Source organism: Chiloscyllium plagiosum, chromosome 7 (assembly GCF_004010195.1).
Source record: "Chiloscyllium plagiosum isolate BGI_BamShark_2017 chromosome 7, ASM401019v2, whole genome shotgun sequence".
NCBI lineage: Eukaryota > Metazoa > Chordata > Chondrichthyes > Orectolobiformes > Hemiscylliidae > Chiloscyllium > Chiloscyllium plagiosum.
The window spans coordinates 49,502,939-49,519,746 of NC_057716.1; the positions used below are offsets into that span (position 1 = coordinate 49,502,939).

Below are 16,808 nucleotides of genomic sequence, written 5' to 3' on the forward strand. Positions count from 1 at the left end.
GGGAGTGTTGCTGAACAAAGAGACCTTGGAATGCAGGCTCATAGCTCCTTGAAAGTGGAGTCGCAGGTAGATAGGATAGTGAAGAAGGCGTTTGGTATGCTTTCTTTTATTGGTCAGAGTATTGAGTACAGGAGTTGGGAGGTCATGTTGTGGCTGTACAGGACATTGGTTTGTTCACTGGTGGAATATTGCGTGCAATTTTGGTCTCCTTCCTAACAGAAAGATGTTGTGAAACTTGAAAGGATTCAGGGTTGGAGGATTTGAGCTATAGGGAGAGGCTGAACAGGCTGGGGCTGTTTTCCCTGGAGCGTCGGAGGTTGAGGGTCTGGCCTTATAGAGGTTTATAAAATTATGAGGAGCATGGATAGCGTAAATAGGAAAAGTCTTTTCCCTGGGGTTGGGGAGTCCAGAACTAGAGGGCTTGGGTTTAGGGTGAGAGGGGAAAGATATAAAAGAGACCTAAGGGGCAACTTTTTCACACAGAGGGTGGTACGGGTATGGACTGAGCTGCCAGAGGAAGTGGTGGAGGCTGGTACAATTGCAACATTTAAGAGGCATGTGGATGGCTATATGAGTAGGAAGGGTTTGCAGGGATATGGGCCGGGTGCTGGCAGGTGGGACTAGATTGGCTTGGGATATCTGGTCGGCATGGACGGGTTGGACCGAAGGGTGTGTTTCCATGCTGTACAAAAGAACCTCTCATGTTTGTTGTTATTAACAGTCAATGAACCTCTCTGGCCAGAAAGGGAACAATTATGTATGGAATTTCCTTCCTTTGTGTTCTGAATTAAGTTAAGATATGTACACTTCTTTGCTTTTTACTCTGTCTCTTTTATTCTCTCTCTTAATCTAGTCTTCATTCCCACTCTTTGTACAGAATCATCCATGACCCAGGTAAACATGTTTGAAAGTGTGACTAAGAGGTAATTTATGAATGCTGGCCTAAGTCAGTGGTCTGACAATTTTTCACCTCCAGGCAATCTTCCCAAAGCCATCATCACTGGTAGATGCAATGGTGTGAAACCAATTTGAAACATTTGTGAGCTGTTTGGGAATGTGTCAAAGTCTTCCTGGCAGGGGACAAGCCCTCCAATGAGGATCACATTTGACAGAGGTGCCTGAAGATGGCTTAGCAACTCTAGATGCGGGAGAGACCCTGCAAGGTCTGGAACAGCTGCAATCACACTGCTGAAGGAGTTACTCTGAGGCTTAATAAACAAGTTGAATCTCTGGTCAAGAGGAAGAAGAAGGCTTATGTTAGGATGGTAGTGATGGCTCAGTTAGGGCACATGTGAGTTACAAGTTAGCTAGGAAAGACCTAAAGAGGGAGATCTAAGAAGGGCCAGGAGGGGACAAGAGAAGTCATTGTCAGATAGGATCAAGGAAAACCCTAAAGCTTTCCATATCAGGACTAAAAGAATGACTAGAGTTAGATTAAGGCCATATCAAGGACAGAAATGGGAAGTTGTGCGAGGAGTCCGAGGAGATAGGAGAAGCACTAAATGAATATTTTTCATCAGTACTCACACTTGAAAAAGACAACGTTGTCAAGGAGAATACTGAGATATGGGCTACTAGACTAGATGGGATTGAGGTTCACAAGGAGGAGCTTAGCTATAGAAATCTTTAGGGTTTTCCTTGATCCTACCTGCCAATGACTTCTCATTAGCAATTCTGGAAAGTGTAAAAATAGATACGTCCCCTGGGCCGGATGGAATTTATCTTCGAATTTTCTGGGAAAGCAGTAGGGGGTTTGGGAGGGAAGAGATTGCAGAGCCTTTGATTGTAACCTTTATGTCATCATTGCCTACAGGAATATTGCCAGAACACTGGAGGATAGCAAATGTTGTTCCCTTGTTCAAGAAGGGAAGTAGAGATAACCCTGGTAATTATAGACCAGTGAGCCTTAATTTAGTTTTGGGTAAAATGTTGGAAAAGACTATAAGAGATAGGATTTATAATCATCTAGAAAGGAATAAGTTGATTAAGGATAGTCAACACAATTTTGTGAAGGGTAGGCTGTGTCTCACAAACCTTACTGAGTTCTTTAAGAAGGTGACCAAACAGATGGATGAGGGTAAAGCAGTTGATATGGTGTATATGAATTTCAATAAGGCATTTGATAAGGTTCTCTATGGAGGCATATGATTGAGGGCGATTTAGTGGTTTGGAGCAGGAATTGGCTAGCTGTAAGAAGACAGATGGTGGTGGTTGATGGAAAATGTTCATTCTGGAGTTCAGTTACTCATGGTATACCGCAAAGATCTGTTTTGGGTCATTTGTTTGTCATTTTATCAATGACATGAAAGAAGGCATAGAAGGATGGGTTAGTAAATTTGGTGCTGGCACTAAGGTTGGTGGAGTTGTGGATAGTGCCAGAGGATGTTACAAGTTAAAGAGGGACATAGATAAGTTGCAGAGCTAGGTTGAGACATGGCAAATGGAGTTTAATGCGAATAAGTGTGAGGTGATTCACTTTGGAAACAGCTACAGAAATAAAGAGTACTGGGCTAATAGTAAGATTCTTGGTAGTGGAGAACAGAGAGATCTGAGTGACAATATACATAGATCCCTGTACAATGTACATAGGGTTGTTAAGAAGGCATATGATGTGTTAGCTTTTATTGGTAGAGGGATTGAGTTTCGGAGCCATGAGGTCATGCTGCAGCTGTACAAAACTCGATATTGCATATTCTGGTCACTGCATTATAGGAAGGATGTGGAAGCATTGGAAAAGATTCAGAGGAGATTTACCAGGATGTTGCCTGGTATGGAGGGAAGACCTTATGAGAAAAGGCTGGGGGACTTGAGGCTGTTTTCATTACAGAGAAGAAGGTTACAGGTGACTTAACTGAGACATATGAGATAATCAGAGGGTTAGATTGGGTGGACAGTGACAGCCTTTTTCCTTAGACTGTGATGACTAGCACAAGGGGACATAGCTTTAAATTGAGGAGTGATAGGTATGGGGCAGATGTCAGAGGTAGTTTCTTTACTCTGAGAGTAGTAGGGGCATGGAACACTCTGCCTACAGTAGTAGATTCTCCAACTTTAAGGGTATTTAAATAGTCATATGGGTACGTGTTTGAATGAAAATGGAGTAGTGTAGGTTAGATGGGCTTCAGATTAGTCCTACAGGTCCCTGCAACATCGAGGGCTGAAGGGCCTGTACTGTGCTGTTATTTTCTATGTTGTATATGCAGACAGACACGGGGAGAACGTACAAACTTCACACAGGCAGTCGCCCAATGCTGGAATCGAACCCAGGTCCCTGGCACTGCGAGGCAGCATCACTCCCAGCTGGAATACTAAATGAAAAAAATTGTAGATTGTAGAAATCAGAAACAAAAATAGGTGCTGGAAAAACTCAGCAGGTCTGGCAGCATCTGCAGAAAGAAAGCAGAGCTTGGAGTCCAGTGATCCTTGTTCAGAATTGAGCTTTTCCAGCAATTACTGATAAGGATCTGGAATGTATTGCCTGAGAGTCTGGTAGGCGTAGATTGAATTCCCGCCTGCAAAAGGGGTATTTGTAAAGCATTTGAGGAGGGAAAATAAGTGCAGGGCCACAGGGGAAAAGACCAGGGAGTAAGCTAATAGGGAATTACTGTTACATAAAGGCACCATAGATACCAGGGCTGAATGGATTTCTATTCCACTATAACCATTTCGTTATTTTATGCTATTTTCTCCTGCTCAGCAGTTTCATACCAAACGTGACTAACAAATGGAAAGGATTTCTGGAGAGAAGTTTGGAGGCAATACACCTTGCAATTATTTAAGCGACAATTGAAAGCTATAATTTAAATTAAATTAACATTTAGGCCATTTTAGATGAATGATCTAATTTGGGCCATATGTGTTTTTTTTTATATTAATATTGGTATTCAATTTCTCAGTAGCTAGCGTTATCCAGCATTACTCCTACATTGAAATAACTCACAATTATAGACCCTGTCATGACCTCAGGAGGTGTCAAATGCTTTACAGTCAACGAAATACGTTTGAATGATAAATACGAGCTATTTAACCATCTCAATGTTATACTGGCTTTAACATCGTATTCTAACTTCACTCTGTAATTGTCGGTATAATTCGAACCACACGTTGTGTTGCTCAAGTTCACCAGCCGGTGCCATTAAGTGAATAATCGTTTCAATTCCATTTCGCAGTACCTGTGTTTTTTCTTTCTCTCTTCCTCCGCTTTTTCGCTTCCTTTCACATTAAGTTGCAGCTCCCTGCAGCAGCCAATTGCCTTCCACATTCCAATAGGAGCTGAAGCCGTCCCGCCTTTATTTATAAGACCAGAGAAGTTTAACTTCTCCATTTAAATCAGCTCGCCAGAGAATCATTGACACTCGCCCAGAGTTCTCCGCCAGTGCTTGTTTTTTTGTTCTCTACTCTGGGAAAAGGCAGTTGAGAACTTTTCTGCAGGTAAATGTTAAACTGTTCAACGCCCTACCTCCTGTAGTTCACACTAATTCTAACATTCGTAAGAAAAAGTGATTGCAACCTATAACACTTTTGATTGTGCAGTTTTCAGCATCTTGTCACTTTGACGGCGGGTTCCTTCTGCGCCGTTTCTAAAGTTAACTTCATTCCTAAAGGTACCAAGAATACAGTAGCTCGAACCTACTTTCAATTAGTCAGGTTATTGTTTCATCTGTTTATTGTACTGGGCAAACCCGATGTAAATATATCATTTATGTATCAAAACTAACATATGGGTTCGTGAACGTGATGAATTGTGTACTGTCCCTTTTCAATCTAGATTTCTGATTTTTAGAGAGAATGAAAGTTTTCTTTCAGCTCTGGGGGCTTCTGCTGTGGGCGAGATACCAGCTCGTTTTATCACAAGAATATGAGGAACGTGGGGACGGACATTTGGTTAGAAGACAAAAAATAAAGTATCTCTCATCGAATGCACCAGGAGAAAATGAACAAGGTGATATCAAACTTTGATTTAATTTATTTGTTTATTTGACACTTTCTCCACTGGTTGCCTTCAATAGCGTACTTTTTAAAAAATTCATGACATGTGCTTCATGCTGAAATGTGCACAGCGTCTAACAGAACACCATAGACAATCATTTAATCACACAGTATAGAAGAGAAACTTCTGCCCATCGAGTCTATAATGCCAAAAACTAGACTACTACCTACACTAGTCTGACTTTCCTGCACTGGGCTTGAATGTTATGACCCTTCAAGTGGTCATCAAGTACTTGTTCAAGGTTGTGAGGTTACCTGCCTCAACTATCCTTACAATGCATTCAAGACGTTCTCCACTCTCTGGGTGAAAACAAAATCAAGTCCCCTCTAAACATTCTGCCTTCCACTTTAAGTGGCATTATCAAAGCCACTTAAAAATAAAACAACTTTTAATGCATAAAATTTCACAATTATTATGGGGCTGAAGAAGGCCATTTGGCCCTTCATGCCTGGTCCAGCTCTTTAAGTGAACATCATTACCAAATGCCAGTCTCCTGCTTTTGCCCCATACACATGCTAACTATTTCTATCCAAACATGCATTCATTTCCATCCTGAAAGCTTCAGCTGAACCTGCCCCCATCACAATTGCAGGCAGTGCACTCTATACCTTAACCACTCGGTATGTGAGAAGGTTTTTTTCTTGTATCGCTCTTGCCTCTTTTCAACATCTAATTAAATCTATCAACCTGTGCTTACAAGCTGCTAATTTTTTCATGGAGGAAATGCAAAATTAAACCATATGAAATTATTGAAAAATTAAATTTATCCTAAATTTGCAGTTCGACAGGTCACAGAACAATGTAATAGTGCCAATAATCAATATCTCTGTCTTTTCAGAGGAGGACTGTAGTTTGGAGATTGCCTTCCTGTTGGACAGTTCAGAGAGTGCTAAGGACGTCAACCACAACCGGGAGAAGAGCTTTGTGCTGGACTTTGTGGACAGGCTGCAGCAGCTGAGGGTGTCGAGTGGCCGCCGGCTGGTGCCCCGAGTGGCACTCCTGCAGTATAGCAGCACAGTGCTCATTGAGCAAACCTTCCGTGACTGGAGTGGTCCAGCATCCTTCAGGACCCGTGTCGCCCCCATTGGCTACATTGGGCATGGCACCTACACCACATATGCCATCACCAACCTGACTCAGCTCTACCTGAATGAGGCAGCCCCTGGCAGTGTCCGGATAGCAGTTCTCATGACTGATGGTGTGGACCACCCAAGAAACCCAGATATCTACGCAGCTACAGCTGAGGCCAAAAATCAAGGCATTAAGTTTTTCACAGTAGGCATGTCACCCGTGGCCAATGAGCCACCTAATGCAGCCAAACTGCGCCTTCTAGCCAGTCCACCTGCTTCTCGCTTTGTGCACAACCTTCAAGACAGCAGTACCCTGGGCAAACTCCTCCTGGAAATGGTAAGTAGCAAAGCATATTCCAGCACACACTCAGAAACCAACATATTCACACTCATATGAACAACAGCAACAAATAGTCATACCTCCAGATCAACACGCACAGGAAGAGACCCTGATGCATACACTTTTACATCAGCATGTTCCACTCTCACAGGAACTACACAAGTACACTTCCACATCCATAGATTCTTATGCATAGGATAGCTCCTTGCATTCATTTCTCTACATTGGCACACTTTCATAGTCCTCTTCTTTTCAGACCTATCCCACACATGAACACAACACAATTTCAATAACTTTACACCTACATATTCACACACTATCCACACAAAACTATTGGAACAGATTCTCCTCTGATTGTTTAGACACCAGCTCATATTCAAAATATGTACATATCATGCATATAACCCACATTTCACATCTATAGAAACAAACCCATATTTGGAAATGCACAATTCTCACTCATTTCTTCATTCCAATGCACAATCATACTGTTAGATTTCTCATGTAACCAATGTTGTCATGCAATGATTTTTAATATACACTGATTGTACACAAGGTCCTGTCAGTGTCTTGAAGCTTCACAAGATGTATAAGCTGATGTGAAAGGAAACAGTTTTGTATCCAAACTACAGTTGTTATTTAAAGCACCACATGTCTAATTGCATTGATTGGATTGTTCTATCACTTTGACAGTATGTGTTCATCAGAAGACCAATTGTTCAGCATCTGAGTGGGTGTTGTTTCGTATGTGATGTGATCATTGACATTAAAACATATACAAACACTTGAACACAATAGGCAGACTTCTTGAGGATTGGGAGCAATTTAGAATCCCACATAAGAAGACCAAGTAACTGATTAAGAAAAGGGAAAAAAATAATGAATGCAAACTAGTGAGAAACATAAAGATAGACTAGAAAAGCTTCTTTAGGTATATGAAAACAAAAAGATGGGCAACAATGTGAGGACAGGAAATTCATTGTGGAGAGCAGGAAAAGTTATAATAACTTTGCATCTTTCATGGAAGAAGATACAGAAAATCTCAAAATGGTAGGCAGCCAAAGGACTTGTTAACTGAGAAACTAAAATGAACTATTATTAGTGAAGAGTATGTGAAAGGTTAATTAAATTAAAAGTTGATAAATTTCCTCAGCCAAATGAGCTTCACCCTAAGAGTGTTAAAGGAAGTCACTAAAGAAACAATGGATACATTGGTGATTAACTTTCACAATTGTATAGATTCTGGAAATGTTTTGGCAGACTGAAAAGTCGCATATCCCATCTATTTCAGAAGGGGGAGAGTGGAGAGCTACAGACCCCTTAGATTGACCATCGTGTTAGAGAGACTGAAAGAATCTATTATAAAGTCTGTGATAACTGGACATTTAGAAAAGAATCAATAAAATTAGGCAGAGTCAACATGGATATATGAAAGGGAAACCATAATTGATGTAAAACCAAGAAGTGCAGATGCTGGAAACCGGAAATAGAATTTGCTGGAGAAACTCAGCAGGCCTGGCAGCATCTGTAGAGAAAAAGCAGAGCCAATGTTTTGGGTCCTTTCCTGAATCCTTCATCATTCTGAGGAAGGATCACTGAACCCAAAAAGTTAACTCTGCTTTCTCTTCACAGATCTACTGAGTTTCTCCAGCAACTTCTACTTCTGTTTCATGTTTAACATACGTGCTGGAGTTTTTGACAATGTTACCAGCCGTTTGATAAAGGAGAACACATGGGTGTGATATATTGGGGTTTTCAGAAAGTCTTTGATAATGTCACAAAAGAGGTCAGTAATTAGAGCACATGAAATTGTGCTCAACATATTAGAATTGGTTGAGAATTGATTAATAGACTGAAAACAGAAAGGAGGATTAAGCAGGTTATTCTCTGGCTAGCTGGGTTTTATTAGCGGGGGTACTGTAAGGATCAGTGCTTGGTCCTCAACTGTTCACAATTTATATAAATGATTAGTGTGAAGGCCAATTATAATATTTCTGAATTTGTTGATGACAGCAAGCAGAGTGGGAATGTGAAGTTATGAGAAGGATGCAAGTAGGCTTCAAGTGGACTTTGGGCTGAGTGAATGGGCTGGAACATAACAGAAGAAATATAATGTAAATAAGTATAAAATTATACATTTTGGTAGAAAAGGCATAAAGGCAGAATATGTTCTACATCATGAGTGGTTGGGAAGTGCCGGTGTCGAAAGGAATGTGGTTTTCCTTGTTCTTGAGCCTTTAGACATTAGCATTGGGTTGCAGTAAGCATTTAGAAGGGCAAATTATATGTTGGCCTAAATCATAAGGTGATTTGAGTACAACAGTAAAGATGTTTTGCTGCAGTTGTATAGACTTTTGGTGAGACCCTAGGAGTATTGTGAACAGTTTTGGTTCCCTTGTCTAAGGAGCAATATATTTCTCATTGATGAAAGGTTCTTGAACCCTGTGTGAATTGAAGACCGAGTCTGCAGGATGGATGAACAGGAGAAGATCCAGTATCCACAGTATTTTGCTTTTTAAGAGGAAAGATGTGTTCTCAATGATAGAAGGCCTTGGTGGGACCACACTTGGAGCATTATGTACAACACACATGATGTTGATCCTGCTAGTGACCTCATGAGAATATTATGGAAAATGGTTAGATTTTCTGAACTTGATTCATACTTGATTCTTGTATATACCTTTTAAGCAAATACATTGCTTACTGTATTAGTTGTAACTTTACGTGTGTGTGTGTGTGTACTACTGTTCAAAAAAGCTTTCACGTGTTGTTCGAATTAGATGATTATCAGAAAAAAAATGAACATTATGCTGACAAGCACCCGTTGCTTTCTGTTAGAAATAAAATGGAAATTGAAAAAACTGTATAAAGGGCTTTTGAACTGATAGTCCCTGTTTTACACTTCAACCCAACGTCAAAAATATCCCTAACTACACCAAATTGAAGGCTAGCATTTTTTTTTTAACCAATGCATTTTTGTGGGTTTGTTTAATTAAGCTGCTCCCAGGCTACAGCTGTACTAAAAATGAAGCAATGTTAATAAATTAAACCCACAGCATTGAACTTTATGGGACTGTGTATTGGCATTAGTGCCCACAGACAGTACCTTTTTTTTATTCCACCTGCTTTCACTTATTTAGTGCGAAATGCATCACTCAGGACAATACAGCAAAAATGATAAAGCATTAAATGTAACTTTCCAATGCTGCACACTCAGCAAAAGTACTGTAGTCTTGATTTTCTGATCTGTGTTCCCTGTTGTATAAAGGTTTTAAAACTCTGGAGCAAACTTGCAATGATATCAGAGAGGTGCACCTCAGGAGGCATAAATAGCACAATGTGAGGGGAATTAAGGGGAGAGAAAGAGAAGCATGTGAAATAGACTGACTAGCATTAAGCAGTAGAATTCATGGAATGGTCTTTCAAAAACGTAACTGTAGGATCAAAACCAGGGACATCACTGAATATCATATATTGTTGTATTTAGTCTTAATATGTAATAAACAGTACGGTGAAGAAGTCCATACCTGAAGACAATTCTCAAAGTTGTTTTATCCTCAAGCAGTCTGTCTTGAAAACAAATGTATGAATGTGGGCATAAAACCACACAACACGTTCCCTCAAGATTCTCCTCAAGCAGGACTATGTCTTAAGGTGGAATCCAGTGGTGGTTTCTGTATTACAGTTGTACTTAAGAAAACTAATTCTAGTGATTTATCTTTGCAGGCAGAATTAGCTGATGAAGGGGTAAGTATGGTTTGTTTCTCAAACTAAAGTATAGATTTTATAGCTGCCTCGGAAAAATCTTGTAGTGTATAACACTGTCAGTATATGGAATTTTAATCATTGAATTGTTAGCATTTTTTCAAATAATTGAGATAGGGCTGTAGAGTGAGCTAGTATGTAGTATTTTGTCCAGATGAGAAGTGGCATAAGACTTATCCCACCTCGTTTGGGATGTTTTCCTATCCCTTCCACCCACACCTCATTTCTTGGAATAAACAAGGAAAGAGAGACCTAATGTCAATTAAGAAATTCACTATATTTCAAAACATTCTCTGACCTCTCAAAAACAATCTGGGTAAGCGAGGGGAGACCTAACTCTTGGTTATTGTCTGAAATCTTATCTTTTTCCTGTAGTTCTCCAAAATTGTGTCTAATCTCTTTATTGAAAGAGTATAAGAAATCAAACCTTACTACTACCTCCTGTTTTATGTTTGAACAAAAAATGTTTATTATTCAATCTTCTTTTCTCAATTTAAATGTGACTTCTAGTTCTTTTTGTTCCCATCACCTCAAATACTTGTCTGGTATTGATGTCCAAAGTTACTTTAAATGCCCAAGTCAAATTCCACCCCTTGTGTCTCTCCATATTAACTCAAATGACCAAATATTTAAATATCTCTCATCATGGCTCCAGTAACAACTGATTAAGACCAGAACTTTGTTCATACTTGGTACAACCCAACCACCCCGTGGCTCAACACTTCACCTCCCCCTCCCACTCCACCAAGGATATGCAGGTCTTTGGACTCCTCCATCGCCAGACCACAACAACACGACGGTTGGAGGAAGAGTGCCTCATCTTCCGCCTAGGAACCCTCCAACCACAAGGGATGAACTCGGATTTCACCAGTTTCCTCATTCCCCCTCCCCCCACCTTGTCTCAGTCAAATCCATCGAACTCAGCACCGCCTTCCTAACCTGCAACCTTCTTCCTGACCTCTCCGCCCCCACCCCAGTCTGACCTATCACCCTCACCTTGACCTCTTTCCACCTATCGCATTTCCGACGCCCCTCCTCCAAGTCGCTCCTACCTACCTTTTATCTTAGCCTGCTGGACAAACTTTCCTCATTTCTGAAGAAGGGCTTATGCCCGAAACGTCGATTCTCCTGTTCCCTGGATGTTGCCTGACCTGCTGCACTTTTCCAGCAACACATTTTCAGCTCATACTTGATACAGTCATCTTGCATTTTGGGTGGATTTTCCCCATTCTATCCTTTTCTATGGGCTGGAATTTTATCCTAGCAGCCGATATTGGGAGTCAAGGAATTACTTGTCTTGGGAGAAAACCCTTGCAAAGATAACAACTTATTTGTATTGAGAGTTGGGGGTAGGTGTTAAATGGAGTTGAACAACATCAAAAATAGTGTGGAGGAAACTTTGTCCCAGCTGTTTTATTTAGTTGTTGGGCCTTCAGGGCCAAATCCCTCACATTCTATTTACCCATCTCTAAATGCCCCTCATATCCCCATGCTAAACTGTGCCACTTAGACCCTCCATGCCAACCTGTGGGACTTCCATGCTCATTTACCCCACTTACTCTGGACAGAACTAATTACCCATTTAGTATCAATGGTAGGTATAGGCAAGCTGTGAAATAAAATCATTCAGTTATAACTTTCTTTACAAAATTCCTTTTGCTATGGCTGTATAAAAAACAAATCAGTTATTCCAGACCTTTAAATCATTAATGTCAGAAACTACAAACACTTGACACCTGTTTATCCTGTGCAATTGAGAAACAGATCGAAATGTAAGGGCTATCTGTAAGTGATGTTTTCCTCTGACTGCAATGGCTGGGAACCCAGACATCAATCAGTCTTTTGAAATAGATGTCATACAAATATAACATGCATGTTTTCAACTTTTTTTATTTATTTTAGTGTCCCAAAATACCAAAATGCATCTGTGAAAAAGGGGAAAGAGGTCCACCAGGTTCTTCTGTAAGTTATGTTGTTCTGAATACCATTTACTTCCTCAGCTAGCTCAATCTGAAGCTTTTTATTGGGTTGATAACACTCAAGGCATTAATAGTAAGACGTTAATGGTCATGAGATGTTGTACGTGGTGAGATGTTGCATTATCAAATGTAGCTTGATAACATGAAGCCTGTTCATACAGAAAATGTTTTCAATTCTTTTTCAGAAAAGCATGTAAGTGAAAGCAGTTTAAAAGAAAAGGCTTTAACATTTGACTTCTGATGTTATGATAAATCTGTTATTCTAATTTGTATACATTCCCCAATATTACATTTTCATAATTGTTTTTATAGATTGCTTTTATCTGAGGGATGATTTACACCACTTGTTCCTTGTCATCTTAAAAGGAAATTTCTTCCAAATGAGTTTGCATTCTTCCATGAAGTGTTTTGAGTGCAACATAGAGAATTGTTCAAATACATTAAGGCCATGATCAAATCGTGTAGACCTTTGAATCAATGATTTATAATCATGACATAAAGGACCACTTTCTTGCTCAGTTAGCATACCTGCAATTGTGAGGATCATTAAGAAAAGGTCATTAATATCCCTTTACCTCCATCTTCTCATTCCTCCAAAAAGATAGCCAGACTGACCTATAGAATTTATCAAGTTAATAATGATAGCTACCACCAATAGTTTAGTGCATTTTACTGCCCTGTGAGAGATCACATTGTACCCTACTGAACAGCAAAATGCCCCAAGCTCTGATAGTGCATTATAGAACACTAGAAGAGTACAGCACAGAAAGAGCCATTTAGTACATAGATCTGCACCAACTCTTGCAAAGAACAATCTAATTAATCACCTCCTCCTCTGCTTTGGCTTCATGTCCATGCAACCATATTTTCTTCAGTAATTGTGCAACCCAATTCTGAAGAATGCCAATAAACTCAACATCTTACCAGTGTTAAAGACAGAAGTGCAATTTGGAAACCTAGGTGTTGGAGAGACTGCATCCAATTTAAGGGGTTTTATAAGGCACTTCCCACCTGAATCCTTAGTTTTCAAATTTGTGGTTACCAGGTTTCCTAAGACCATAATTACATTGGAAATAATAGATAAATATGAAGCATTCAGCCTCCTTATATTTAAGTTTGCAATTTGCCTCTTGGGAGCTGTTTGACAGGCTGCTCCCCAGCCACATTCTGCTAAAACTGAAAGTGTGCATGTTGAAGGCAAATTGGTGTCGAGACTCATATTTTTAATGCTTTATACGTCCACCTGCCCCAAACCTAAAACTTTCTTTCAGGTTAAGATTGCCATTTATGCCTCTATTTATATCCATACACTATATCAACTGCTGTCCCTCCTTCATAGATTCATCCACAAACATCCCCATGTCACTCTTTTCTTGCACCTGCTGATTTAAAACTCTACATTTAACTTGTATCATCTCTCAATGTTATTATTAACAATACATACCTCCTCACAAATTTCTATATTGAATTTCATTTATCATGTCTATCCATTTCACCAGCCTAATTTGAAGTCTTGTTACATCCTGGACTGTGAACTGCACTTACAAGATCCATGACATCTTCACATATTGGAACTGTACATTATACCCCCAAGACTACATCATCAATATTAGAAAAACACCCAGTAGTCCTGATGCCAAACCAAGGAAATTGCACTGTGTTTTCATTCCAGACCTAAACAACAGTCATTCACCATCTTTAACCCAAATTTTGGACTCATGCTTTGGTCATCTAGCCCCATGAATTTGTTTTGCTATTTGACAAGATTGTGTCTGATCTGCAAACTAATTCTGTATAGTTGTTGTTTTGAAATATCTCATAATACCTTTGGTTAATACTTAATCTATCTAACTAAGATTTAAAATGTACAGTTAATCTTGTATCAATTGCTGTTTGCAGAAGTGTGTTCCAAACTTTTGTCTGCAGAAATGCCTCCTCGCTTCACTCCCAAAAATCCTGGGTATATTATTTGGCCTTAGTCATAAATGCCCTACCCATCAGAAATAATTTCTCTCAATGTAACATGTCTGTCTTCCTTTAAATCTTTAGTTATTGAACAAATCATGTTTAACCTTTAAAATTCCAGGGAATACAACCCTAGTTCACATAACCACACCTTCTTCTAATTTGACCCTTGGAAGGCAAATGTCATTCTGGTAAAAATACGCTGTACTCCTTCAAAGACCAATACATCCTTGCTAAGATGTGGTGCCAAGATCTGCTCACAGTACCGCAATGTAGTCTGCAGTGCTTTACATAACTGCACTCCCTGAGCTGTAGTCCTCTGGATATAATGATTAACGTTCCATTAGCCTCTTAAATTCCTTTTGTGCCTGTTCATAGCATTTCAATAATGCATTTATCTGCTCCCCTAAGAATCTTTGAGCTTTCTATTATTTCAAAAGTAGTTTTTCATATTTCAGGCTCAAAGTGGACAGCGTTACATGCTTCAACATTGAAATCCATTTACTACATTTTTCCCTTCACTTCATAATTTTATATTTCTATCTACACTGCTTGTGATGTTATATATTTTGTTATTTTTAAGTTTTCTTTGATTTTTGTGCTATTTCTCTTTTTATCTCATGGACATCAATTTTGCTAACAGGTCTAGTAGCTAGGTTGCTTGTGCCCTTTGAAAGCATCAACGTTGTTCAGCCATGCATTCTGTTACCTCATCAAAAAAATCAGATTTGTAAAACATGATTTGCCCTTAAGTGATGATGATCACTGTATCTTATTATTTCCAAATGATTATTAATTTTCTCCCAGATTATTGTTCCCAACAGCTTCCCTACAACTGCCTTTAAAGAAACTTGTCAATCCAAGGTTCATATTTCTCCCCTTTTCTTTAGACAACTCAATGACATTCTTATTCATTATGCTGTCATTTAATACTTTGGCATTTCCCCTGAATCAAAGAAAAAATTAAAAATTATGATTAAACTTCTGTAATTTCTACCCCTTCCTCCTTTCAGCAACCCAGGAAAATTCAAATGATACCATAAATATTTGCTATTGATAGTGATATTCTTGATTGGAGTGGGGCAATTAGCTGGACTGCTGTTGGTTTGTGATGCTGAAGTGTGGGTTCAATTCCCACAGCAGCTGAAGTTACCATGAAGGACTTTCCTCCTCAGGCTCTCCCCTAGCCTGAGGAGTGGTGACCCTGGGTTAAACCACCACCAGTATTCTGTCTCTGAGGCACCAGCCTATGACCTCGTAAGACAATGGCGACTTTATCTTTTTTACTAGTGTGCATTACTTTAACACATAAAAAATATAAATTTCCATTGTTCTCTAATTTTAGCTAAGAAGTGAATGTAAATGTAATGCTGGAAAAGTTTCTCGAATTTGTTTCAGTAATTTAATAATGGCAAGTGCTACTTTACCCAGTTTAAAATTTATTTTAATCATCTGTGTGAGGGCTGCTTGCTGGCAGTAAATACATAGGATTCAAGTTGAGACTTGAATTTTGCTTTCAATTGTAAATTCCAATGATACTGTTAGAAATCATTCAACAGTATCACATTAACTGGTGTTTGTGGGACTAGACAGCTGCAGTGCTATGAAACAGGTGTTCAAAAGTCAGATTCCTGCAATTCTGTCTCACATAATTTGAAGTCATACAATTAGAATGTCATCTGTTTAATAGCCAGAAAAAAAAACTATCAACTGCTGTAAAACTATATTTACAGCTTAACCCAGGTGTTTCTCAATTATTTTCCCATTAATTATTGCTTCAGCTTGAGAAGTGAAATAGTGCTGGTAGAGAAACACCTGTCACGCCTGAGTGACAAACTGATGTATCCCACCAGAGACAGTGAATGGCTGCGGGTTTTTTTCCATCAACCAATATCAAAATAAAGCCTAGAATTGCTTAAGAACATTTCCTACCCAAAGTTAATGCATGTTGAATTTCAAATTTTTGTGATAAGAAGTGATCAGCATCAGTTAAGGATAGAGAGATAAACTGTTATAATTTGTTTTCAGGCTCTTGCCAGCTAATGTGCTTTCTGGGCCACAGAGTAAAGCAAGGAAAAAGCTAAATACAACTGTACACAAAAATGTATTATTTCATGCTTTCCATATGAATGTGTTTTGCTGACATATGTGTTTGGCTAAAGTGGTGCCACTGTTTAAGAAGGGTGGTAAGGACAAGCCAGGGAACTATAGACGAGTGAGCCTGACGGTGGTGGGCAAGTTGTTGGAGGGAATCCTGAGGGACAGGATATACATGTATTTGAAAGACAAGGACTGATTAGGGATAGTCAACATGGGAAATCATGTCTCACAAACTTGATTGAGTTTTTTGAAGAAGTAACAAAGAGGATTGATGAGAGCAGAGCGGTAGATGTGATCTACATGGACTTCAGTAAGGCGTTCGACAAAGTTCCCCATTGGAGACTGATTAGCAAGCTTAGATCTCATGGAATACAGGGAGAACTAGCCATTTGGATACAGAACTGGTTCAAAGGTAGAAGACAGAGGGTGGTGGTGGAGGGTTGTTTTGCAGACTGGAAGTCTGTGACCAGTGGAGTGCCACAAGGATCGGTGCTGGGTCCTTTACTTTTTGTCATTTACATAAATGATTTGGATGCGAGCATAAGAGGTACAGTTAGTAAGTTTGCAGATGACACCAAAATTGGAGGTGTAGTGGACAG

The 16,808-nt window shown here is 39.4% G+C and overlaps 1 protein-coding gene across 1 annotated transcript in view; it reads left to right on the forward strand.

Moving 5' to 3' along the window:
• The window catches only part of col28a2a (collagen, type XXVIII, alpha 2a), a 127,710-nt gene that overhangs the window by 10,098 nt on the left and 100,804 nt on the right, over positions 1–16,808 (forward strand). The window contains exons 3-6 of the mRNA XM_043694493.1: positions 4,784–4,942; positions 5,829–6,397; positions 10,127–10,147; positions 12,068–12,127. Coding sequence (XP_043550428.1) covers positions 4,784–4,942; positions 5,829–6,397; positions 10,127–10,147; positions 12,068–12,127 — 809 coding nt within the window. The remainder of the gene's footprint in view (positions 1–4,783; positions 4,943–5,828; positions 6,398–10,126; positions 10,148–12,067; positions 12,128–16,808) is intronic.